We start from the raw sequence: 26795 nt of genomic DNA, 5'->3' as shown, positions 1-26795 counted from the left end.
CTTCTCAGTCTCCTCTTTGGATGCCTGATATGTGGTTCCCTCCATCAAGGCCAGAGGCCTCTAGCTCCTGTGCCTCACTGTGAGTTTGCACGCTGGTGTCACACATTCCGTGATGCCAGTGAGGGCTGGGTGTTTCTCCCATGCTCACTTCCTGAAAAGACCACAGAGCACATTACTGGACACCACTTAATTTAGCCAGCTTCTAATGAGCTCAGAAAAGGCATGTTTACAGTCAGAAGGTTCCAGACTCATGAGAAGTAAGGGGCCAGTTTTATAGGGCACAGCTAAACCCTATAGACTACATCAACCACCCATCATTTGGGAAACAAACTCTGGTTTAAATTAGTATTTTTATCATGATTCCCATGATGCCAGCTGCCTGAGAAGGTGAGAATACTCAAATGACCCTGCTCTGGCCACTGACACCTAGATATATTATCCAGGGATGAGAGTTGCTCCTTGTTTTTCTGATAGAAAATGAACAGAAAGGACATTCTTGACCCTGATTCTCTCTAGCCATGTCTTGACTGGCGCATACCCTAGAGCCCCAGTAGCTCTTTGTGAAGTTACCAGGAGGTGACGGGCATCTGGAAGTGGCCAGGAGCATGGCAGAGCTGTTGGTTTTGACATCAAGTTTCAGAGTCAACGCCAAGGACTCCAGCTCCACACTCTTTATTATGTAAGAAAAACAAACACCTATTTGTTTAAACCAGCGGTGTCATTTTCACAGAGACATCCATTGTACATTTATTTTACTTTATATAGGACTTCCATGCACATGGAGAAATGAAAGACATTAAGTCAGGCTCTTTTTTTAAAATTTATTTACTCAAGCATTCTTTTTTTCATTTTTATTTATTTTTCTATTATCAGCTTGATACAGTATAAATTATTTATTTATTTATTTATTTATTTATTTTTGGTTTTTTCAAGACAGGGTTTCGCTGTGTAGCTTTGCGCCTTTCCTGGAACTCACTCTGTAGCCCAGGCTAGCCTCGAACTCACAGAGATCCACCTGCCTCTGCCTCCCAAGTGCTGGGATTAAAGGTGTGTGCCACCACCGCCCGGCTTGGAGGAGGTCTTAAATACAGGCTTACAGCACAATGGGAGAACCCTAGAGGGCAGAAGTTTGCTATCGATGTTTTACAATCTTGCATCTAAGCTGTTAACACCCATTATGTAGGATACACAGACAAGGAACTTCCCTTAAGCATTCAGGAGGTTGAAACCCGGGAGGGAATTAGCATAGGGAGGATATCAAGGTCAAGGTCAGCAAGCAAGGCAACAGTTACCCAAAATGGGGTCAGGGCCCTACAGGTCCTCCTTTTACTAATAAATGAGCTTCTGACTTAGGTTGCGTGGGACGTCAGCAAGTCATCTTACCCGTCATGGAGACTCCTGTCCAGGCCACACAGGCGCTCTGTCTTAGGTTGGTGAGTGCCCCCCAGGCATTACCCATCTTTGAATACTCATTATCATACAGGCTCAATCGTGTGTGAGCAGCAGAATTAACTGTTGCCAAAGATCTCAAAGTGGCGCTGGGCTTGCAATCTGTGTGTTCAACACAGAAAAGACCAACAGAAGTCCTAACCCACCCATAACCAGTAGGCTAAAGGCAACTGAGCCATTCCCTTCCTTAACAAGCTTTACTGCAAATTGGAGTCCTTGTAAGATGGTATACCAAAAGCAAATGGAAATTGAGTTTATAAATTTATAATTTTCAAAGCCAATCGAAATGTATATAACTATTGAATTAAATTTATCATGCCCAATAGAATGAAAGATTAACTAACTGTGGTAGTTACTTTTGCTGCCAGGGTCTCCACTGTCCTAGCTGTAGTAAGCAATTATGAAATAGTAATCCCAGAAACAGTAGCAGCGGTGTCTGCCACTGCTATAACAGCAACAATGGCAGCAGCAATGTTAAATTCTCTTCTGGAGCATGTGGGCATCCACTGGCATGGATACAACTCGAGGAACACGAACTGCCAAGGCCCATTTTTCTTGATCCCAGCACGATTTAAGCTGGTAGCTCTGCAAAAGAACAACTAAGAACCATAAAGAAAAAACAGGCAGCTCACAAGGAGCATAACTAATGGTTTCATAATGGCTACATTCAGGCTCATAAATTTTAAGGTATCTTCAAAGGGGGCTAAATGAATTTCAGGAGGCCAATAAATGTTGCACAGAGTCACTCCTGAAAAGTAGTGAAAAATGAGGTTCCTCTTTGGGTTCCTGAGTTCTGTGTGTTCCCTGTAGCTGCTGCTGAAGCCCAACATGGCAGAGACCTATTGGGCCTTCGTGAAAAACTCCCCCCTTCTGATGCCAATGGAGATTGAGAGCCCAATATGGCCAGTCTTGGCAAGCATTAACGTAAGCCCAGGAACTGTAGCCATGCGGTTGGATTCTACAGAAGGTAATGTATGGTAACTGCTTTTTCAAGTATGTTTGAAAACGTGTCACCCAGACACCTTAGAGAATAAGGATAACCCTGAAGGTCACTGACCTCCATTTGTTAACAGTAGCATGCCAACTAAGCCTTTTCATTTTCACAATCCTCTTCAAGCTAGTGTAAGTCAGGCTCTTTATCCATTCATGAGGTAGTCATTTTGTCTTTTATTTTTACTAGTGTGTATTAATCTTACACAGTGGATTTCATTACGACATTTCACATGTGTACACAGTATACGTTTACCACATTTACCCTGCAGCCCTCTTATCCCCCCTTACATCTATTGATCTCCCTCCCCGCAACTGGTCCCCCTTCTACAGTTCTACCTTCTTTTTGTAACCACCCTACAAGTTTCATTCGGGTTGCTCACAGGAGGGTTGGTGAGTGGGAAAGACGTGATAAACGGCAGGTGGGTGAGCACCTACCAGTGGCTGCACCAATGAGGAATTGTTTGCCCCTGCCCTATCAACCCTTAGTTGTATCTTCATGGAGTGAAGGGGCCTCGTGAGCTCTTCCCTGTTCCATGACAAGATATCTGTGGGTCCAGTCTTATGTGAGTAATTACAGCTGTTGTAAGTTCAGGGGTACAGCAGCTGCCCTGTCATCATAGACTTGGAAGTCTGTGCTCCAAACCATTCCCCACTTGCCTTTGGCTCTTCCATTTTTTCTGCCTTTCTTCCATGAAGATGTTTCCTGAGTCTTGAAGGGGTTACTACAGAGGTCCCATTTATGGCTGGCCAGTCAACAGTCACTTATTCCCATTACTTGGAGCAGTTATGAGTCTCTGTTCTTACCATCGCCTGCTGCAAAAAAGAAGCTTCTCTGACCAAAGCACGAACAGGAGTACTAATCTAATCTATGGGCATGACCATCATAGTTTAGAAGGCAATTAGATGGGCACACCCTCTCCACTTAGAAAAACAGCAGCAGCACTGTCCTTGCCAGGGCCTGTGACCGTGCCAGCCACAGGAGTCTGGCTGAGGGTGCAGTACCAGATGTTAGTCCCCTATCCTTCCCTGGAATCAACAGGTCACAAAATTCAACCAGACATTGGAAGGTTACACACACAACATTCTCACCACTATTGCATGGGTGGGGGACACCTTGCCTGGCTGCTCAACCTCGCTGCATTCAGGGTTCACAGCTGAGTAAGTCTGTTGGTGACAATAATACCCTGCGTAGCACCTCGCGTCACTACCGGGAGTCATCAGGGAGGGAACTTGCATCACAGTTCTAGCTTGATCTCCTGATGCCCTGTGACCACAGCATGTGGTATCTTCAGCAACATGATCTTACCAGCTAGTTCTGGTGGCTGGCCAACAGCAGTGGCCATTGCCTGTATGGTGTTAGGGGTAGCAGAGGCCTCCATGACCACAGATGGTAGCCAACTCCTGGTATTGGAGATTGTATTTAATAGCCTATGGCATCAGGGGTATAGTCACCCATTCAAACGACTTAGTAACTTTTAGCTGCATGTTTGTGTGTACCATGGAGGCTTGCACTTGCCCTGGACACAGCACATCCACACCCATGAAGGTCAGAAGAAAATTGGGTGTCCGTTCTTCCTTTCTGGCTCGTTTGAGACAGGTCTTGTTGTCACTGCATAGGCCCGGCTAGCTGGCCCGAGAGCTTCTGGGACGTCTCCTGACTTGGTTCCCCACCTCACTGTTGGGGTACTGGGGTACTCCAAGTGAGTTCCAAATGCATGTGCTACCAAAATGACTTCCGTTGCTTCTGGGAAGGTGTACTCATGCTTACATGGCACGTGTGAACACCCACTGAACCATCTCTGCATCCCGGACATTCTATTTGCTTTACTTTTAATTAGTTTACCAACTGTCAGATTTCCTTACGACTTTTTTTACATATCACTAGTTTTGGTCGAACCCCCAACATCCCTGCTCTTCTTCACCAAGGCACTAAGACAGTTCCATTCCTGAGCAAGCAGAATGCTAATTTTGCAAGCATGTTTTAAGAATGACTTAAATTGGATTTGGTGTCTGTGAAATTAGTGTGGAATGTATGTAGCTATTCCATCTAGGAAGCCACCTCTAGCCCACTTTCTCTTCCACTGTGGTAAGCCCTGGTGCATGGAGTGAGGAGTCTTGCCGTCTCACACGGATGGGCTGCATTACAGTTGTGTCTCTCTTCCCTCATCGCTGAGGTGCTCACCCAAAGGAATGTGGCTATTCAAGGTAGCATTATGACTAGAACCTTCCTTAGGCCTCTCTGTTGTTGGGGCCCCTTCTAATGTTGGGGCCCACAGCTCTTCTGTAAGCTGGGGTGGCATGTTAACCTAGGGACTTTGAGTCTGAGGTGCCGGGTGGGTGGAGGTAGAAGGTCAATTGTCCACAGAGGGACAGGGCCTTATCTGTGGGTGCTCTTCAGAGCTTTGCCACCTTTGTGGGAGCTTGGCTGCTTCCCCCTGAATATGCTTTCCTGACGAGGGAGGGGTATGAAGGACAGAGGTGAGCACCTGTCCAGGCCTGCAGGACACATTAGGGCAGTGACGTTAACACACAGGGCCACCAATTCTTACTCTTTCTTGTTTGTTTGTTTGTTTGTATTGTTTTTTCGAGACAGGGTTTCTCTGTGTAGTTTTGGTGCCTGTCCTGGATCTTGCTCTGTAGATCAGGCTAGCCTTGAACTCACAGGGATCCACCTGACTCTACCCAGCTCCAACTCTTACTCGTTTTCTTACTTACCAATTCTTACTGCTCTGCTCTTCTCTAAGTTCTCAGTTTCACCTTTCTCTTGCTTTCTTGGAGGATTGTTGGGAAAAAAATCTGTCCTGCTTCCTTGACATAAGACTTCTTAAAGTTTTCTCTATCGTGTTTGGATGGAGTCTGGGGTCAAGAGTGTGTCCTGAAACCCAGTACTGAGAAGTGAACACAAAGTCCCACCCCCAACGGAGTTGCAATTGATACCTGCTGGGAAAGGGGAAATCAGTTTTCTCCAAAGGAGTGTCACTGGGTATATGAACCACACTCCATGACAGGTCCCATGCTCAGGAGTAGTTGACCCACACAAATGGACTCTGTGGTTTTGTTTTGCTTGTCTTTATTTATTTATTTATTTATTTTCTTAGTTTGTTTTGTGTTTTTGTTGTTGTTGTTACTGTTTTCCAGGAGGGAGAGGTGGAGTTGGGGGAGGATCTAGGAGGAACAGGAGGGGAAGAAATAGTATCAAAATATATTGTACTAAAAAATTAATGTTTATTTTTTAAGAGAATGTGTCCTAGTCTCACCTTCAAGGATATTATTCTAGTATCCTAAGAAACGCCTATGAAGTTGTAAGAAAAGCATGACAATGACCTTTCTTGGAAAGCATAAGTATAAAATCACTTCAAAACAAGAGAGTGGAAAATCATTACAACACTCAAGAAAACTGAAATATACTCTTAGTGATGGCTGATTCTTATGGTTTGAATATCAAGGCCCACAAGCTGAGCCATGCAGAAAAAAATAGCTGTACAAAATTATTTTAAACTTTTTAAGAGATTTATTTTATTTAATGAGTGTTTTCCTGGATGTATGTACACAAACCTTGTGGTGATATATTGTGTACCCTAATAAAGCTTGCCTGAGGATCGGAGGACAAAGCTAACCACTAGATCAGATATAGAGGCCAGGCAGTGGTGGCACACACCTTTAATCCCATCACTTGGGAGGCAGAGATCCACCTGGATCTCTGTGAGATCAGGGCCACATTGGAAACAGAGCCAGGCAGTGGTGGCATACACCTTTAATCCCAGTACTGGGAAACACACACACCTTTTATCCCAGGAAGTGACGGCTGGGCAGAGACAGGTATATAAAGTGTAAGGAAACAGGAACTAAAGCAGTTCAGCTGAGATCCTTTTGGGTGAAGACTCAGAGGATTTCAGTCAGAGGATTTGTGGAGTTGGTGAGGTAGCAGGTGGTGACTGTGGCTTACTCTGCTTCTCTGTCTGATCTGTCAGCTTTTACCCCAATATCTGGTACCACGTGTTTTATTAAAAGACTATCTAAGATTTGGACAACAAGACCTCTTATTATCCTAGTGCCCTTTGAAGCCAGAAGAGGGCATTGGATCGCCCAGAACTGGAGTCACAGACAGATTTGAGCCACTGTGAGAGCGCAAGGATCTGAACCCAGGTCCTTAGCAAGAGTAGCGAGTATTCTTAACTGCTGAGTCAACTCTCCAGCCTTGCCTTTAATCTTCAATAAATGCTCTCTTTCAGCCCCAAGCTTTTAATAAAGAAAGAATCCACCATTCACGCATGCATGTATTCATTTGATGAACATTTCTTAACATCTGCCTTACACATGATGGTGTTCTAGTCTTCTCCCTGAACTTTCACCTCATGGCATGCTTTGTAGCAGTGAGACATGATTTCTACAAGGCACTTCTAGAAATGTCAGTGATTTTTCACAAAGTCACCATTTTTCTCTGCACTCCCTTTGGGAAAATCCTTCTCCATCTCCAGAAGTCGGAGATTTAAGCCCCCATCACCCAGCTTCCCAAGTTAGAGCTGATAGGTGGAAACCCTGGTCCAGTGTGTGCACCCAGGGAACAGGGATAGAAAGATGGAGGTACCATGAGCTCCTCTGGGCAGTTTGCATTGAGAGACTATGACTATGCTGCTGAGTGAGGCTCTCAGAAATGGTGGAGTCACAGATGTGACCGAGCAAACAAAACAGCTCATAGAAAGGAGTCCAGACACAGCACAGAATGAAAACAGTCTCCACAGACACACCTAGAACCAGTTAGTATTGCCTTCTCAGAGACCTTCTGATCAGAACGGATACAGAGCCCAGTTAGATGCTGTGCAATAACTTTCACATCCTTTATCACTTGAGCCTTCCTGATGGGGCCCCTCCTCCTCCTCCTCCTCCTCCTCCTCCTTGTTCTTCTTCTTCTTCTTCTTCTTCTTCTTCTTCTTCTTCTTCTTCTTCTTCTTCTCTCTCTCTCTCTCTCTCTCTCTCTCTCTCTCTCTCTCTCTCTCTCTCTCAAGACAGAGTTTCTCGGTGTAGTTTTGGTGCCTGTCCTGGATACCACTCTGTAGACCAGGCTGGCCTCGAACTCACAGAGATCCGCCTGGCTCTGCCTCCTGAGTGCTAGGATTATAGGCGTGTGCCACTGCCACCCAGCTATGGGGCTCCTCCTCTTTAAGCAAACCATCTGTCTAGGAGGAAAATGAAGATCAAAGCTAGCAAACCAGGTTATACATAACAAATGCTCCATTTAAGATAACGTGAATGCAGTCATAACAGATTACCCAAATGTAATATGAACTATTAATTTTCTCTCTAGATGAGAACTGAGTGAAAATTGTAAGGGAACTAGGCTCTTCCTGCTGACTCATGAAGAGGACAAGTGAGCAGCTCTGGTCCTGAGAACGTGCAAGGAGAAGTGACCTGTGGGAGACCTCCCAGAGTCTAGAGGGTCTGTACTGCAATAATATTGGACTCAAGGAATTTATGGAAGAATTCTGACAGGCCCTATGGTTCAGGCTCCCACAGGTCTAAGGTAATATAGTATGAGAAGACTGGGTAAGAGGAATGAGAATTATCTAAAAAGAATAAAGGAGGAAAAGCCGTGACTAAGGAGGAAGGAGCCATCTAGAATACTTCAAGGAGCCTTGCCACACTTAGGGAGGGGTCAAGTGAAGAACTCCCATGGGGCCAACAGTGGCTTCTTGATTTTCCCACATAACTGGGGCGTGAACTGGGGATGTCTGGCATTAAGATCTGCAAAACTCTGCCTCCCTTAGTGAAGTACAGAAGTGACCACCTGTGAGAACCTGTTAGCAGTGGTCTCCGCTGAGAAGCTGCATGGAAAAGGGGAGGGGTGCAGAGACACTCTGGGAAGGAGGAATCCTGGCCCTGACCTGTCCCCACACAACAGTGACCTTGTGGGGGAAGCTTTGGGTCACCAGGCAGTACCCAGACTGTAAGAAGAATGGGTGCCAGTATCTCCGAGCCCAAATTCCGTCATACAAAAGTGACCCACATTACTTGCTTTTGAGTGCTTTATTATATTGGAATTGCAGTGATATTAACATTTGTACAAATGCACAAAATCTTGTCTCTTCTTGCTAGAAAGAGAAGTAAAAATCTGACCTAGTCGAACAGTCTTAATGAACTCATTGTCCATTGGTAACAATAAATGTGTTCACAATGCAACAAAAAGCTAAACAGAAAATTAAACACATTAAAATGCTGCAGCAAATATTTACACGTATGTACCCCCCAGTTTTTTTTCTCCCTCCAATTGGAAGGTGGTTGCTTTACAGACAGACACACAAACACAAAGGCTTTGCTGTTTACAATGACAACCCCAACTCCAGAAGTTAAAGTGACGGCACCTTTTTTTTTGGGGGGGGGGGGCTTTATCAATCAACACTTACTTTACACAGTGCTAAACTTTTTTCTATTATATTTTTGGACAATATTTCTATTCCAATTGTCCTAGAACATTGTGTTTGAACAGAGCCATTATTTGGGGGTCTTTTCAGAAGATCCCAAGTATTATGTACTCTCTATGGAGAGCATTTCAAGCTTTTTTTTTTTTTTCCTCAGAGACAATCTTCAAAGGCAGTGTTTCTCTCTGTGAGGCAGATGAGATTAGCAGAAATCTTGGAAAGGAAGGGGTGGGCAGGTCTTCCTGCCCACAGCTGCTTGGGAAGGGTCCTTTCTCTTAACTCCCTGCATGGGGCACCACTACTGTCTCTTGCAATTTCAGCAGTATGGCATTTTAAAGGAGCAAACGCAAATCTAATGCATTGATTGTGTGGAAGATTTGAATGATGTAGTTAAAGCTAATTTATTCAGGTCCCACATCGTCTGATGTGAGGTGAAATGATTTTATGTTTTAAAAAATCCCTATAAAGTTCGAGGATATAAACCCCAATGTAGGAAACCTTAAATGGCTTAGGAAGAAGTCCCTAGGTCCTGACTTCTAATGAGCTAGATGCTTTAACTTGATTTAAATATAGCAGTTGACTATTGATTCCTTCCTGGTGATAAGGTTGGAAAGGCATCAGAGGGCCACTTACTGGTATTAATGCTTGAACAAATGCTGGCAATTTGGCTTTATTCTATCTTCAGTTTGCAGTTAAATAGATTTTTCTTTTTCAAAAAATAGATGATTTATAAGGAAAAAATATATAAGCATTCTTTAAGCAATTTGGCTACAAGCATTACATCACTGAAAAGTTCCACAAGGAATAGCAAGAGACTTTGAACACAGTGACATATTTCTGTTGTCACAACACGATGAACTAGGCTGATCTGAGAAGTTCTCTGTGTGTTTTGGTATCGGATTTTGACTCATAAGTTTATTGCTCCTTTGTCTTCTGATCCTTCCTTAAGCTGTAATTATAATACAGAGGTGCTGCCCTTAGTCACACTACAAGGCAACATTGTATTTTTGAGACCTAGGAGTAAGAGGGCAGGGCCACTGTTGCTTCAGCAGCCTTCCACAGACTATGGCTAGGACAACAGTAAAGTGTGCACCATGGCACACAAGACGAGAAGTCTCCTGGCTTACTCAGGACACTTTGGTTTGGAGGATGAGATAGGAAATCATAAGCATAGCTTAGTTGCTGCCTCACATCTGTTGCATAATATAGCAATTTTCAAAACCATGCAAGGAAGGACGAGACAGAGGGGACAAGTCATACTGTGTACTGGCTCTTCCTGGCATTCTTGGAGCAGGCTTCACGAGGCTGTGAGAAGAGCTGCCTAGCCACGCTAGGAATGAGTGCACATACGAACGAACCTGGTGCAAATTTTCTATAAAGGATTTGAAATGGGGCAGCACCGACGCCTACACAGAACAGTTGTGAAGGGTGGAGCCAAGGCAAGTTGAAGGTCAAGAGAGAGGTCAGACCAAGAAGCAGAGAGAGGGGGAGGGGGTCAAGACCTAAAGTGCAACTTTAACATATAAATTATTTTCAAAGCAGAAGAGAGGTTCTAAATCACTGCTGTGGCGTAGGCACAGGCACGGCTTTACCCGGGGAAGCGGGCTTCCCTTCCCCTTCAGCTACAACGACACGACACGATGGGACGGAGCTTGAGAGTTTTAAAGCTGCTACCCATTATTTTCGAGGGGCCAGGCAGCTCCAGAGAGCTGAGTAGTGCAAGGTGTTCTGGGAGATGGTTGTGCAGTGAAGAGAAGTGAGGAGGAAAGCATTTTATGCAAAAACAAAGACAGAAAAGAAAAAAATAAAAAAAGTTGTTCTGCTTCTTGTCACTGATGCCCTTCTGTTGAATTTCTTCCTAAATGAAAGCGCTTAATTTAAAAATGAAAAGAAGAAATAAATGTTGTTTTTTTTAAACAAAACAAAACAAAAAAACCTTTCTCAGAATGTAGATTAACCAGTAACTCACAGAACAGCAAACAAGCCTCCAAAGGTCTAGGCACAGGGATCAAAGCATGGGCTTCAAGCAAGTGATGGGAATAGCCATCCAAGAGCCTGACAAACGGCACCCTAACTAGGGCAGTTTATTGTGGACTAAGAGTTTCAAGACACGTAGACCCTATAGAAGAATACTGTTCAAATGGAATGTTTAAAATAACATTTATTAATAAATATCTTATAAATTCTAAATTAATAGATTCCTGTTCAAATTTTGCTTTGGTCCTTGAATCCCACTGTATACACATACATACATATATATTTTCTCAGATGGTTTAATTACTCAAAGAGAAGGACATTCTACCCTAACTGGAAGGCTAGTTTTATAGCAGTTACTGGTGTTTCAAAAATGATCCCAGCTAAGGGCTGTTTTTGTTTTTCTGAAGCTGGTTTATGATTTTAATGGCAAACTCTAAGCCACTACAATTTACTTTACTAGCAGGCAACAGTCACCTGAACACTCCCCCCACTGATACCTCTCTCAGAACACACACTGCATTTTATTTATTGACTAGATAAGCTCCAAGGAGCACAGGCTGAGTTAGTCACCCAAATCTCACGATACACACGGGGGCCGGGCACACCTACTACTGGTCTCCCACAGGTTGTGTTACCATGGCGACCTGCACATGTTAACAAAAGGGTAGGAAAGGGATGACTACCGTCACCTGGGGACCACATGTAACTGGACATTTAGCTTGGAGATTAGTACATTCACCCACAGGTGGGCCTTTCAATCTACCTATCCCAACATCATAGATTGAGGAAGGGGTCAAAGAGAAACAATGCCTTTATCGAGGTGAGAATCCACCCGGCCAAGGCCAAAGTGCTCTGGGGTGGACTAAGTTACCAGCTCTCAGCACATTAGGGAGGGAGGGACTGGAGAAGTGCCCAGGAGGCTGGCAGGGACTTCAGAAGCAGATCCTATGATAACGGAGCCCCACAGGAGTAAGGAGAAGCAGTGTTGCTGGGGCTTCTCTTCCTTGGATGGGGGACTCTGAAGGCCATTACTTCTGATTCACAAAAAAGTCTGCATGGCTGACATAGTAACTGGCTGGGAGAAGATAATGGTATTAAAAGGATGCTCTCTTGGAGTGGCTGGTGTATGGTAGGCACGGCCAGGGTCCCTTCAGGAAGGCTCTGCCATCCAGTGAAGACTGGACCTTTATGTGGCATCTTTACCAGGGGTGGACCAGGTTTTAGATTTCACCAAAAAAGCTTTTCTCTCTGGGATTTTAGGAAGTACTGACAACAGGCTGGTACCCCCACTGAAGAAGCAGCTCCCTACGACAAACAAACACACCTAAAGGCCCTGCACGGAACACGAAGGCGGTTGATTCTAATTATATGTTGAGAAAGGTTGGCTGTGTGTGTGGTGGCTTGCCTACTTAGCATAAAAAACAGACATAATTGAGCTATAAATAATGCACATCAGTCAAGCTGTCGAGTCGCTGAATTAAGAAAACGCAGGCAAGTTCTTAGCTGCAAAGCCCGCCCATTTAACAGCTAAGGATTTCAGTGAAGAGGCGAGAGAGAAGTAAACTTAAAAAAAAAAAATCATAATTTCAGTGACAGGTTACTCCCTGGACGTTGTGGTATTACTGGTGGATCTAAAAAAAGAAACCCATTTCTTCAGGGGCTAAACATGTAGGCAAGAGAGAAAGGGTCTTGTTTAACTCAAAGCAAATGCAAGGTAACAGCGACCAGCTCAGCTGCTCCAACCTGCGCCCCCTGTCTTTCGAGGGGAGCAGGATACCTACCTGGCCTAAGGAAGGGATTGTGCGGAAAATTACTTTTGATTTCAAACCAGAGTCATGAATATGAACTTCTTTCAAATCTAAGTCTTAAACTTTTCTTAGGAAGCCAGTTAGGTTCAACCATTCTGTTTCCGCCGGAATTCAGAAGAAAATAATAACAATATGAATTCAGTATTTAAAATACTTGAAAATGATACACTTACATTTCCTAAAATACAATAGAAAATTCTGTTCACCTCATCTTTTTCTTCCCGTTCCATTTTTTTCTTCTTTTTATTTATTTATTTTTTTTGCATTTGTTTTTTTATTCTTAGGCCATATATCCAAGTCTTTTAAGCTTTACCGAACAGTCAAACCTGTCTCTCAAAAGCACAGCATACATGGAAAAAATTGTTGATAAATATTGATTTTAAAAGTAAGTTATTAGATAAAACTGAAACTAGTTATAAAAATCATGCTTCAGAGCCCTCATATTTTCTTTTTTTCCTCTAAAATAGATTTTTTAAACTATAGTGAGAGAAAAAGTACATCCTTCCTTTACTGAACTCTTATAAAAGTGACAGCTTTTGTAAAATACTGTTCTTTTAAAACCTATACTGTTCATAAACACACACATACCCGCGCACACACACACGCACACACACACACACTGGCACACACACCCATGTGCGCACACACACACACACACACACACACATACACACACACACACACACAGGTTAGGAGGTGAAGTATTTGGGCGGAGATGAAACACCAGCATATGCCTTGACTGCTAGTGAGAAACATTAGCCCCTATTATTCGTGAAACATGATATTAAAACACCAGCAGAGTAGAATGGCTTGTTTCAAGGAGGCACAACTGTGGTTCAGGTTTGATCTGCTTTTCATAATGGGCAAGTCCATGGAAGTTGCTGAAAATATAAATCAGAACCATTCATAAGAGTGCATCAGCCTGGCCACCTCCACGGAACTCAACTGGCAGCCAAAGAGTCTGTCTGTTCTGACAGACTGCAAGCACCCTGCAGAAACACTGGCCTTGCTTTCTCCCTCCTTCTGTCTCCAGGAGTGAGCCTACTTTTGCCCACCAGAATAACAGAGCTGGTTCCATAGGCTTAGGGAAAAAAATAATAATAAATCTTAGGCTATTAGCAGCTGATGATTGAACAATGTAATCTGTGTAGTGAACAGAGCCCTTCTGAACTATTATATAGTGCATGGATTTTTCAACATTATAGACAGGCCATAGAAACGAGTTGTAATTCGAGGGTGTGATGTCAGAGCCCACATCCTAATTTGGACTTTCACAGTTGGGGCTTACAAAGTTCCTGTCCCTAATGTCTCCACAGCTGGCATTCAACAGTGCTTCACCTACAACCAAACCACCTTTTATTTGCTCTGGTTATTAAAAACGTTAAATCAGGCACATTAAACATCTCCTGGTCACTTTTTTTTTTGTGAAAGGCAGGAGTTGAATGAACTCCAGCTGTGGGTTAAACTCAAGTGAAGCAATGGTTAGGTCCACAGTTTCAGTATTTGCTTTTCTTCTTCTTTAAACATTATTTTCTTCTTCACATGCAAAGCTAAAGGTGGAAAGGCAAAACCGAAGAGAGTCCAAACAAAGAGTAAGTAAGGAATCCAGGGAAGTGGTCTTGGAGAAGGATACTGGACATCTGAGCAAGTGGGCAAGAGCAGGAGAGGGCCTGAGATGCTTGGTGGCTTTCTTGGGACATCGATGGACCATAATTTCTTTTTTCTAACAAGAAAAAAAAAATTCAGGAAGGTCCATGTGTTTAGCTGAGATTCTGGTGACGTCACAGCACAAACTCAACATGAGTTATGACGTCACCAGATTTCCCACCCAGTCACTGTGGATCCATCTCATTTGACATCTACGTATACCTCATTTTGGCTAAAAGCTGTAGTTGAACAAGATTCGTTGTTCCAGGCAAAGGGTTGGACTGGTAAGAATGAAATTATGGCTATATACAGGAAAGATTCCGTTTATAAACAAGAACTGGTACCAGAAAACTGGAGAAAAGCACCAACGCGCTTCCCAAGCTGATAGATATTCATTGCATAACTCCCTTTTTCTTATATAACTAAGTATAAAAGACAACATTTCCATAATAACTATAAAAATGAAAGCCAGTCTTTGAAGGGCTGAGGCGTCTTCCAGGTCTGAGTTAATTCTAAAAATGCCCTTTGGAGAAAGGATGTATGGCATGTTCCAGCTCTTCTCAGAGGCCAGGTCTGACCACTGCCCTTTAAAGAATAGGATTGAGGTCTGTTCTGTGAGTTGTGAGCTGACTGAGGGTGGAGCTCCCCACGACCTCGCTGACTGAGGAGGACGTCGTGATGGTGTTATGCTGGATGACGGGCTGCTGTGAGCATGCTGGGGCAGGGCTTGCTGGGGGGCTGCTCTCTGGACCTAGAAGAGAACACAGACACACACACACAAATAACTCTATCTTGTGGGAATTCCTCAGGCACAAATAAAAACGCTATTAGACATTTCCTTCATGTGGAAGAGTTTCACACATTTTCTTCTGGAAGGTACAGTCCAAACTTCATTATAAATTGAAGTCACGAAGCTAAGCCTTCCAGGTTTTACAGCTACGTGTAAAACCGTACTTTCTCCATCAGTAAAAATGACTCCTTGAGTTTGAGTCTGGGTGTGTGAACTTCCCCATGTTGTATTTTCAGATACCATTCATATATTAAATGTGGAAAAATACTCACATGTGGTGGGAGAATCTGTGTTGCTCAATCTAAAAAATTATTTGAAAACAAATTGACCTTCAGCTGTGAATCATTCTTCCTCCCACCATCCCTTCTACAACTAGCATTTAGTCTACTGATAGTCCAGGGCAGAAAGTGGAGACAGGGAAAGGGGGCCCCACTTTGCCTCCTGGTAAACTCCAACAGCCCCAGAACTTGCCAGAATGGTGGGCAACATGCAGGATCTCTTGAGACACTAGAAGTGATTCACCCAAAAGCTGCCTCCCAGCCTGCAGATTTCTCAGCATGATGAACAGGCCGCTGGTAATTGGACCCCCACAGACTAGTTTCTTCCTGGCTACAAAGCTGGAATTTGGTAATGCAGAAATGCCAGGGAAAGTATGGCCAGAAGTGATCAGGAAGTGGTGGGCATGGTGTTGGAGAGGTCCGGAAAGACCACCCCCACTCCCTGGCAGGACAGCCTGTAATCACTCAGTAATTCCAGTATATCTTCCTGGGTGTGCAACCTAGACTGTATTTTTCCCTTTTAGTAAAATTCAGTGCAAAATTCGTGACAAAAAATGTGGTTTCTAAAGAATAAAGCAGTGACTTACTTAAATATCCTTGTGATTCCTTCTGCATGGCTGTTATTGGGCAGTCTTTATGTGTTAACAACAGCTGTTTCAGCTGGGCCACCTCATTTTTCAACATAGACACTTCATTCTGGAAAGACATATTAAAACTGTGCTGAGAAAGCCAAAAAATGCAAATGCAAAGTCCCTCCCATTTTCGGCAACAAAATCATCAAACCCTACTGTGTGTGTCTAAGCAACATGAAGAACATTATTTGGAGAGATTGATCTGAATTTTGTAGCTTTCTTTCAATTTGACTCTCTAATCTGTTATGGGTCTTTTGAAGAGACCAGAGTTTAACTCAAGAACTGAACCCTATTTTAAAAAAAATAGACCATACCCTCCAAGTGATGGGCTCTGGAACCAGGTCATACAAGTAAGAAGCCCTGCTCTTCACTGATCACACAACCCGAGATAGGTAATACAATGTGCCTAACCTCCACCATCCTCATTCACAGTATTTAGAAGATAGAATCAGAAACAGCACAATGGACAATGAGCTTGGTGACACCCATAACATGAATTTGACTTTCCAAGTATAAATAAACTAGAGAAGAACATTTCTAGAAGTCTAGAAGTTACTTGAAAACTTGGAACTATTTTTTTTAAGAGTATCTCCTATTTCCAAATGTATTTGGGCCATTGGAAGCAACCGCACACCAAATAGGTTGCTAATAAAGTAACAAATGTCTCCATTGCAAAAGCTTTCCCCATTATCCTTCAAACTGCACACACACACACACACACACACACACACACACACACACACACACACAAATGGTCATAACAAGAAATTCACCTAAACTTAAATAAGTCACTTAATGGTGCAGGAAAATTGCTCTTAAATCTGAGAGCATTCATGAAGGCAAATGGTACCTCCCACTTCCCAGTGAGTATGATTGATAGGGCCCAGCCATAGCCCAAAGTGACTTTTGGCAATTCTGGGGCAAGTGGAACAACTTTATTTTACATGGAAATTCCCATCAGGCCTCAACCAACTCTTCTTTGAACTCTAACTGAATTACGATGTTTAAATAACCTTCTTTGTTTTCCCAGCACCACCAAGTTCTCCTTGTTTTTAAAATGGTATGTAGGAAAGAAAGTCACCTTTAGACCTATATATATATATATATATATATATATATATATATATATATATATATATATATATATCTGTTCTGAAACTGGGAACTGTGATGTGTGTATGTTTGTGCACGCACACATCACGATCAAATGGCCCACGACTTGTATACTTCAGCAATGATGTTTTTCTGAACACACCACTCCTGACACCTGTGTCCCTAGCAAAACTCTCAGCTGCAGATGATGCAGATCATGACACTTAGGAAATGGCACAGGAAAGCCATCCCTTTTCTGTGACCCGGAAAACAACTAGTGAAGTGTGCCAACCCAACGTGGGGGCGGCTCAGTGGGCATGGTGCTTACCGCCAGGAGTGAGGACTGCAGTTCAGTCCCTAGGGGCCACAAGGGGGAGGGTGAGAACCAACTCCTACAAGCGACCCTGACTTCAACATGTGTGACATGGCACATGCATACCCCACAATAAATAACTAAAGTCAGTTAAAAGTTAGCCAACAACACCAAACTGGGTTATTTTGCTTTCTTAACACTTCTTGAATTAAAAATCAGTCTTTTTTGAAGACTGGTGGCCATCTTGCCGAAGGTAAATGCAGGTTCCGTTTTATCCCCTACTGTGTCCTGGGCAACATTTGAGCTCTAGTCAGAGTGTGTCCATTGCTTCTTTTCAAAACACCAATAATACCATTCACTAGCTTTCCACATCACTGGGTGGGAGCCATCCCAAACTCTTTCACAATCCACTTTCCGTTTCCACAAAGCAATTTTACTATAAAACAACACATACAGTCAGTCAGGCCTCTCACTGAAACCGTATCAAACTATATGACAGCAGCATTTTGTCCATGAATAGCAAAATACTTCACTAATAAACCAATATGCTGTAAGTAGAGAAACAAAGGTCTTGAGTGGTATAAAGTTCTGTCAGGATGTAGGAGGGAGGACTGAAGAGGTGGCTCAGTCCTCTTGCAGAGGACCTGGTTTGGGTTCCCAGCACCCACATGGTAGCTCACAACCATCCATAATCCCAGTTCTGGGGGACTCAACAATGCCCTCTTTAGTTTCCATGGGCACTAGGCATGTACATAGTGTCCATACATACATGTAGGAAAAAAATCACTCATATACATAAAAAAATAAAGTATATCTAAAAGAGATGTAGGAGCTCAGAGAGTGTTGTAAAAAACGACCACCATTTAAGGATATACTTGAATACGCACATATTTCTGATGTTAGTAATTGTGTTAGTTGGCCCTGTCACAGTTGGGAACTGAATACTAGTTAACAAATCAACAGGGAAAAGTAAGCAGCCCCTGGCTTAATACACATCACTCTGATGCTGTGGGGAATAAGCAAAAACCGGAGGGCCTTGGAATTCATGCATAGCAACCTGCAGGAAAAGCAGCTTACTCCTGGGGTAGAGCATAATGACCAGGTGTGGGGGCTGAAGGCGTGGCTCAGGGGTGCAGTGCTTGCCTGGCACAGGCAGGCCAGGCTCTGGACTGTTTCCCTAGCCCTGCAAAGCCAAAAGAAGGACATCACTTCTAAGGACAGTAGTAGGAGTTGACTTTCCAAATCTCTCCACCAAGGTCCAAACCAAAATGGCTGAAACAGTTTAGTTCTTAGGAAGACAGTTTCTTATTCCAGAACGATTTTGTGTTGCCTTCCTGTTGAGAAAGCCAATCACCTAACTATCAAATGGAGCTGATCTCAAGCTTCATTTGGCAGTGAACCACTTTGGGCATTCTCACAGACATTTATACTCCAGGCCGTGGGTCTCATGAGGAAGCCAACTCCAGCACCATTTAGATGACCAGATGTTAACAGTGCACAGTGCACAGTCACCATTTCATTACAGAGAGAGAGAGAGAGAGAGAGAGAGAGAGAGAGAGAGAGAGAGAGAGAGAGAGAGAGAAACCATCTATGTGCACATTGCACTCATATTGAGAGTGTCCAGAACCTTCAACAGGTGTCACAAAGGTTCTTTAACTTGACAAAGGACAAGAACTGCTTTCCTCGGGGAAGGAGACTAGATGGGATGCTCTGCATCCAAAGAAAATGGAAGCAGGGAAGGCACAAACACTAGACTGTGCTTTGTGCGTCTAGTCAAAACCTTTTTCAAGGTAGAGGACTGGAATCACCTTGAATTCATTTTGTGAGAGAAAAACCAGATAGCAAATGTTTCAAAAATGCATGAAAGAAGTCAAAGTTGGCCTAGAAGTTCAGCAAGGAAATAGAAGCCAGAACTGTGTGAAGTCTCACCTGGCTTTATGAATTGAGGGGGGAAATCACCTTTGAAGCTCACCTTTGTTGAATGTAATACCAGTTCTAGGTGCTCATTAAAATGAGTTTTTAAAAACCAAGTATAAATAATGAATACAATCTGCGACTGAAGTCAACCCTTTCCGTTCTCAGTTGTGAAATGAATTGGAGGTTGCTATTCTTAAAGCAGTTAGCTATTTAGATAATGATGGTAAGAGTGGGATGCCGTCACCCTGATGGGTTTTTAATCCGTAAATCTGCCTGGGAGTGAAGTAGCAATTATGTCGAGGTGTTCCACACTTCAATAACATCCTTTAAATGGCACGTTCAGAATTCCCTGACAGGCACATTTACAGTTTGGGGCTTTGGTAATGTCATTTTGTTATATGATAAATCCACAATGCGTTTTGGTACAAGCTGGAGTTTGTGCCAGAAACATAATTATCACAAAGGGCCCAGAAACCCACCCCCTTTTTTCAGATTAGCTGAGGGCAGGTTTGGTCCCCTCAGAAACAAAGGACTTTCAATTTGTCAAGCAACAGTTTCCATCTGGCCTGCTCCCTTGCCAAGTCCCAGACCTGGGTTCGTGTGTCTAAAATTTCAGCATCAACTTAGACCATGTGTCTTTGCACTAAAAAGGAAAAGCAATTACTTTAGTGGGTGACCAGATGATTTCCATATCCCCACCGAACGCAAGTGACCTAGAAATGCCACATCAGCAGTGATCTGACATCTGCCCAAAGCAGCACAGAGTTCAAGGACTTCTTAGAAGGAAAAGATGTCTGTCAAAGCAGCAGCTCAGGGCAACAGGGGAGTTGCTCAAGTCCTCACTCAGATACTTATTGGACCTATGACATGTGGGGTGACTCCTGATCTCCCCAAACCTCAGTTTCCCCATATAGGAAAATGTTAGATTAGGCACTTTCTAAGTTTCTCTAAATCCTACACCACTTGGGCAAGGATTTGTTGTGTAACTAAGCGAGGAAGGCTGGGGTCTGCTTTTTGTTTTCTGAGGTCTTGTTTTTTTTTGTTTTTTTTTTTCTAACGGGGAGCTGTACGGCAGCCTAACCAGAAGGTTCTACTCTGGAAAACAAGTCAAAAGTGGCAGCTGGCCATTCGAACCTTGGATATTCCATTTGGCGGGAGCTTGTTTGCTTAGCACCTTCTATTTCTGTTTACTTAAAATTTGGCTCATGGAACCAGTCTCAAGAGAGACACCTTTTTCTTCTGAGAGTGGGAGGAAAAGGGTCACTCAAAGGTAGCCACGGCTGTGACAGTCTCTCCTGCATCACAGAGCATAACACACAGTGTAACAGAGAACATGGGGATGCGGTGGCTTCTGTCCTTCTGGTCAGAGAAGCATCAATAAGTGGCTTTTTTGCTTTCCCTGAACAGATTCTGTAACCAAAGGTTACCAGTGTCTGCTGCATAGATGGCCTAGGGCTGAGGCTTTTTTATTTTTATTTTTTAAATACCAGTTCTTAGGACTTAGTACCTCTTTTTCTTGGCTGCCTTAACTATTTGGGCTCTAAAATATTAAGCATACACACACACAGTGAATTAGTGTCTAGTAAAGGGTAAATGCACTTTGTATGTTTTTTGAAAGCAGTCATAAATGAGTATATGTCAAGGCACAGACACATCTGACCTCAGACTCAAGGGCATCATCTTTCTGTGTAGCTCCCCGCTGTGACTCTTCTCAGGAAAGATCCTGGAGTAAATCAGCAAGGACTCGCTTTAATTCACACTGATTTAAGGTTTTCTATCTGACACATGTCTTCGGGCTAGTCATGGCTCTGTGTTTAAAGAACCTGCACTCAACCGAAGCAGACTTTTGTAACCCCACACTCTCTGCTCCAAGCAGGGGCTAAGTGGCAATGTCTGGAGATGCTGTGGTTGTCACAACTGAGGGAGGGCTTTTCTCCTGATTCTAGTACACAGACCCCAAAAGATGCTGTGAAACAGCTTCAATTTCACAGGATGTGACAAAGATTCCCCGAGTCAATAGCACTCAAACTGGAAACCCCACGGGTCTCCACCATCCTCCTGTAGACCTCAGAACTGCTAGGAGTTTCCGCTTCACTCAGTGCTCAGCCATTGTGTGCAGTGTGTGCAGGGTCTGCACACCCAAGCATTCACTCATTTAAAATATTTCTGCAAAGTAACTCATTATAAAATGATTTTCCAAGTGTCTGTGAAACTGTAGATTTAATGTTCCAATCATACTTTAACTTTAAAAAATTTTGTATTTATATGTATGTGTATGTCTGTGTGAATGTATGACATGTGTGTATAGGTGCCCAAGGAAGCCAGAAGAGGGTGTTAGATGCCCTGGAACTGGAGGCACAGACAGCCACCAGCCACTCTATATGGGTACTGGGAACCAACCTTGAATCCTCCGGAAGAATAGTCAGAGCTCTTAACTGCTAAGCTATTTCTCCATCCCCCAATAACATTTTTAACACATGTCAAAGTGAAAGTGTAACCACAAATTCTGAAATGCTTATCCACACTCCTGTTAAAAGTTTCTCACGGACTACTCTGCCCCGCCCGAGTGGAGCTGCGGCTTTGAAGGTGTCTAGCTCCAGACAATGCTTTGTGGTTTGACGCTCTGCAATCAAACCCTTGCCAGGTTGGTGTGGCAGCCAGTCTCTAGACACTCTGGAGATAGGGGACAGCCAATAGGGAGGAGGTGCATTGAGACATGGTCCCAAAATGTGTGCATGAACTGGCGTTCGATCTTACTTTTATGTAAGCTTTGCATTTTCTAACTTTACCATGTCTATCACAAAAAAAGGGTGATACATTTAGGTGGGCGGGGCAGGAGGAGATGGGTGCCTCTAAGTTACTGAGTTCAGGAAGATACACCAATCCTCCTCTGTATACTTTTGACTTGTACACGGGATGCCACGAATCCTTTCCGTTTAATGCAACTCACAATGCAAAGACACCAGGGTTTGACATCCCAGGTGCTCCTCTGAAAGGATGCACAGATGGCCCGGGATGTAGCTCAGGTGGCAGAGTGCTTGCCTAGCAGTAGTGAAGCCTTGATCCCCAGCACCGCAAAAATGGAGCGTGATGTCCCATGACTGTAATGTCTGAACTCTCCAGCTAGAGGCAAGGGGATCAGAGGTTCGAAGTCATCCTTAGACACATAGCAAGGTCAAGGCCAGTGTGGGCTACACAAAGATCTGTCTCAAAATAAATAAATAAATAAATAAACAAGTAAAAATCTCCCTATAGGTGTTCCCAGACAGGCTAGAGAGACTGTCAATCACCAAGATGTTACAGTCTTTCTATTGGGTCACCATACATGCTTCCTTATGACCATAGGTCCCTCTCAGCTCTGAGAGTGGCTGGTTGTACCTAAAATGCTTCCCAAGGTTCCTGAAGCTGGTTGTCATGTGTAAATTTAATTGTCATTTTCTCTGGAGAACCTTCCTGATGTTAGAACAAACACCTTGAATGGCATCATCGACGTGCTAGGGAGTTCTCCTGAGAAGCCACGCACATTAGTTACTTTCCTCTTCGCCTAGGACAACCCCGGAAACAGCATCTCCAGCTAAGTTCCCAGCTAGGCTACCCCTGGAAAGCAAAAATCACACAAGATCCCGACCTTGCTTAGTTTGGAATGAAGCTGGAAACGGGCTTTGAATTTCAGAGCACACAATGCTAACAACAACAAAACATTTAAAAAATTCTACTGTTACAAAACAAAAATACAGACAACTGGGTGTCTGCCAAGGCACCCTCAGTCTGGAACCTGAGGGCTTGCAGAAGAAAAGCCTTGTGTGCCAGGGACCATGCCAACTGCATCATGGACAAGAGTTCATATCTTCCCCGCAACTCTGTAAAGTTGTTCCCCATTTACACACGAGGAAACCGGGAGCCAGACAGCTGAACCCAGGTTTGAAGCCCCGCTTCTGTGTTTGGTCCCATGCGTCCCTCATCTCTTGTGGGAGGACTGAGGGCACCGAACTACTTAATGATGCTGAATGAGAGGTCCCAGGGTTCCTCTGAGGCAAGGTGTGTGGTAGGATGCGTGGGTCAACAAGCGGCCGCGGGGCAGGAAATGCCAACCGTGACAAGGCTTGGGGACGGGATGGGGAGGGACCGCACCTGAAGCTGCATGTTTGTCTGGGTGAGCTCTTCTGCTTTCTTTTCCAGTGACATCACCCAGACCTTCCTCTTCTGTCTGCAACGGGTGGCAGCGGCCCGGTTCCTTTCCAGAAATTTCCTCCGCCTCTCATCCGGGTCCTCATCCACCACCCTTCGCCGGCGTCCCCCTGTGGGCTGGGGCGGTTGTATTGTCTGGGTTGGTTGCATCTGTTGTGTGGCTGGTGAAACCTGAGAGGAAGAAGAGGGAGGAAGTGATGGGGACAGGGAAGGACATGTTGGGTAAGAAAGACTCCCAAGCCAGTGTTAAAAGATCAAACCTCAGGAAGCCAGTTGGTTTTTAGTAAGCATGCGAAACTTGTTCTCAGTGAATGAAATAAACAACGAAACCACACCCATAAGAGCAGAGTCGCTGAACTGCAGTCTATGCATTTGGGCCAGATACTGTGTGACTGATAGTAAAACACAAGCAGGTGAAATTTTTCCAGATGGGCATTTGAAGGATTGGGGGGGGGGGGTCAGAGCATTTGTTTCTCCTTCAGGTATTAAAAACGTTTTATTTAAGATGCTCTAAAGAACAGTAAATTGGTAGTGGACAGCTACTGTGTTGAAACAGGTCATGTCAAGGTTACTGCAATAAGAGTGTTTTGTTATTTTTTATTTTGTTCTGCAGAAAGTCTTACGGCAGGTTGTAGGCTCCTTTGCTTCCAAATGTGTTTAAATCACATCAGGGAACACAACCATGGGATGCTGTCACTGTCACCCCTGGACTCCTACAGAAGAGCCTTGTAAATGCAGAAGGCAGCTGGGGTCCTATGTCCTGTTCCATCTTTAGTACCTAGGACTAACTGGACCTAGAGACTCCAGGTGGGTGTGGTCTTCAAGGTCCTCAGGGTGCTAATTAAGGAAGAGAGAGTCTCAGGAGAGGTTTCTAGTGACTCGGACAGGTCTTGGAAAGCTAACAATTGTTACCAGCACTTCATGCTGTTCCACACTCTAGGGTGGGACGCACGGACAGGTGGCCTCGCACATACCTACATTATAAGGAAACACCAGGAGTGGTCAATACTTTATTAAAACATTTTACTAAGTTTAGAGACTCCTTGTAAGGTCTACATGGGACTCCACAACATGGAAAGGTTGGAGACCCCCACACAGACAGCTTTATTTCCCTTTAAGAGGCAGACACATAGTACCTTGTGAAATTTCTACAACTCCTCTTTATATGTCTGGATACCTAATGCTTTCACTAATGCCCTTTGCTCCTTCCTCCCTCTCCTGTTTCTTAGTCACCCAGGTTTACGGTTGTAATACCTATAAAATTGTTTTACAAGAGACATTTAACCTACAGAAATAACAGGCAAAAAGTTTTCAAAAAACTAAGCTCAAAACCCTCTCCTAACACATTCTAACTCTATGATTGAAATCCATCAGAATGACTGTAATTGCACTAATAGTGGCTTCAGGGTGACATCACTTGACTGATGGTGATAGATTTCAGCCCCAAACTCTGTCAAACCTTCTATGACTAAACTATAAAAGAATCAGGCTCAGGAGGTCGGTCGGACTGCATCTCGGTAATTTTATCTAAAGTGAAGATATTTTCTGAAACTCTTTATTGACAATTCCTCTCCGCCCAGTCGCAGAGGGATAACAAAATCAGTACATTTTCTAAGGTCTTACTCACAGGGGTGGCTGGTGATGACATAATCTTTGCCATTGGCTGAGATGCAGCACAGTGTGTCATTTCAGATGCTGACCCCTGAGCTAGCTCCTGCAGAACCAGGCAGAGGGAGGAAGCACGCTGGCTTTCTGCTGCTCGGCTGTTTTCACATCTACTTGTCTCTTTTGAGATCTCTTAACTACCAGTTCTATACAAGACGGAATTAAGCAAAACTGGATTTTATTCTTTACAGCAAGGGCCTCTCAATGCCATGTGCTACTCTCCTGACTTCGATCAACCTTACACTCAAACACCTTTCCTGTACCTTCAACCTGTGTGCTAACTGAGGGGGAGTTCGGGTCCAGGGCAGGCCCAGGGTTATATTGGTTAAAGAATATTCCTGGTGACCATGAAGTGTCACCAGGATTCTGAACTCACACCTTTATCATGCAGGGAAAACACAGGCAGCTGGGAGAATTTGAAGATACAACTTCAAACCTAAATATCTGTATTCCTGTTAATTATTATGACTCGACATTTTGTGTTCAAGATGGAAGTCTCTTACAAATTTTGATTAAAAAAATAATGAAGAGCAATGTGAAGAAGACAGAATTTGTCCCGAATTAACTTAGACTCTCAGATTTGGAAGGACCACCAGAAATGTCTGTACCTACTGTTCAGACTATCATATAATTGAAGAACTTGACAAGATCTTGTCAGTAATCAGCCATGTATATATAACGTAAGAGTGGTAGTTTAGGATACTGTCTAAATGATCCCCAGATATGGAGTCTTTCTTTTTAGAATAGGATTTAGAAAAGAAACTCTGGGTGCAGCTAATTACAATAGCAATTAGCTAATTGCATATACAATTGAGCACTTACTGACTTGAAACAGGGCAATTGGCTAATTGGCACTTAGCTAATGAATGGCTTTCATATTTTAAAAAAAACTGTTAAACTTGTCTCTGAAATAACTTGCCCCAAACCTTGATGTCCTTGTACTTCAGTAACTAGCACAGAGTGAGTGGACTGCCTTTGTCTGAGATGGTTTTCTTTTTTCCTTTTTGAGGCAGAACCCAGTATAACAGTTAACTAAAATGTGAATAAGAATACGCTCTGGGGAACATGTTGTTACTGAACTACTTGCTAAACATTTCGAATCATTTAAGTTTAGAATTGATCCTGGCTACCATGTCTTGAAAACTTTTTCAGAGCCTCTGTGGCTTCATGCTCTTGAGAACCCATTCATTTAATCTAGCACTATCACCATTGGCAATTGGGAAAGCTGAGCTTTATGGGGAATGAATCTACACCTCTGTTCAGAGTCACCAAAGTCAGCCAAGCAAAGAGCTGGTTTTGTCCTGTACAGCTCAACTCCACTAAGGATCTTTGCAAAGGGAAGTTTATCTAACAGGTTAGGAAGTTGCCTGTGGCTGATCGCCCCCTCCTCCCCTTACCCTTCAGGACTTGGGTATGTTGGGGAAGGGAGCTCAAGAGCTCAAAGCTCGGCCCGGTCTGAGAGCTTGCCTCCAGAGGCAGACAGCAGAGGAGAGAGTGAATAAGCATCCTTGGCAGACCCTAGCTTCCAATGCCATTCTGACCCAGATGGGTAGGACTGGGCAGTGTGGGATGGGTGGAGGAGACAGGGGAAGGTCATCTTGCTCGAAGCCCCAAAGCGACTAGGGCTCAC

General features: G+C 43.7%; 1 protein-coding gene across 2 annotated transcripts in view; it reads right to left on the bottom strand.

Moving 5' to 3' along the window:
• Positions 1-8922: 8922 nt before the first annotated feature.
• Positions 8923-26795, bottom strand: part of Creb5 (cAMP responsive element binding protein 5) — a 404708-nt gene continuing 386835 nt past the window's right edge. For both annotated transcript variants that reach the window (XM_052720440.1, XM_052720441.1), the window contains 3 exons: positions 23444-23671; positions 15946-16054; positions 8923-15041 (listed from right to left, as the gene is read on the bottom strand). In XM_052720440.1, coding sequence (XP_052576400.1) covers positions 14878-15041; positions 15946-16054; positions 23444-23671 — 501 coding nt within the window. In that variant the 3' untranslated portion in view covers positions 8923-14877. The remainder of the gene's footprint in view (positions 15042-15945; positions 16055-23443; positions 23672-26795) is intronic.

Source organism: Peromyscus californicus, unplaced genomic scaffold, assembly GCF_007827085.1.
Source record: "Peromyscus californicus insignis strain IS unplaced genomic scaffold, ASM782708v3 Scaffold_6__1_contigs__length_162567912, whole genome shotgun sequence".
Classification (NCBI taxonomy): Eukaryota; Metazoa; Chordata; class Mammalia; order Rodentia; family Cricetidae; genus Peromyscus; species Peromyscus californicus.
This window is presented reverse-complemented; position numbering and strand designations above follow the sequence as displayed.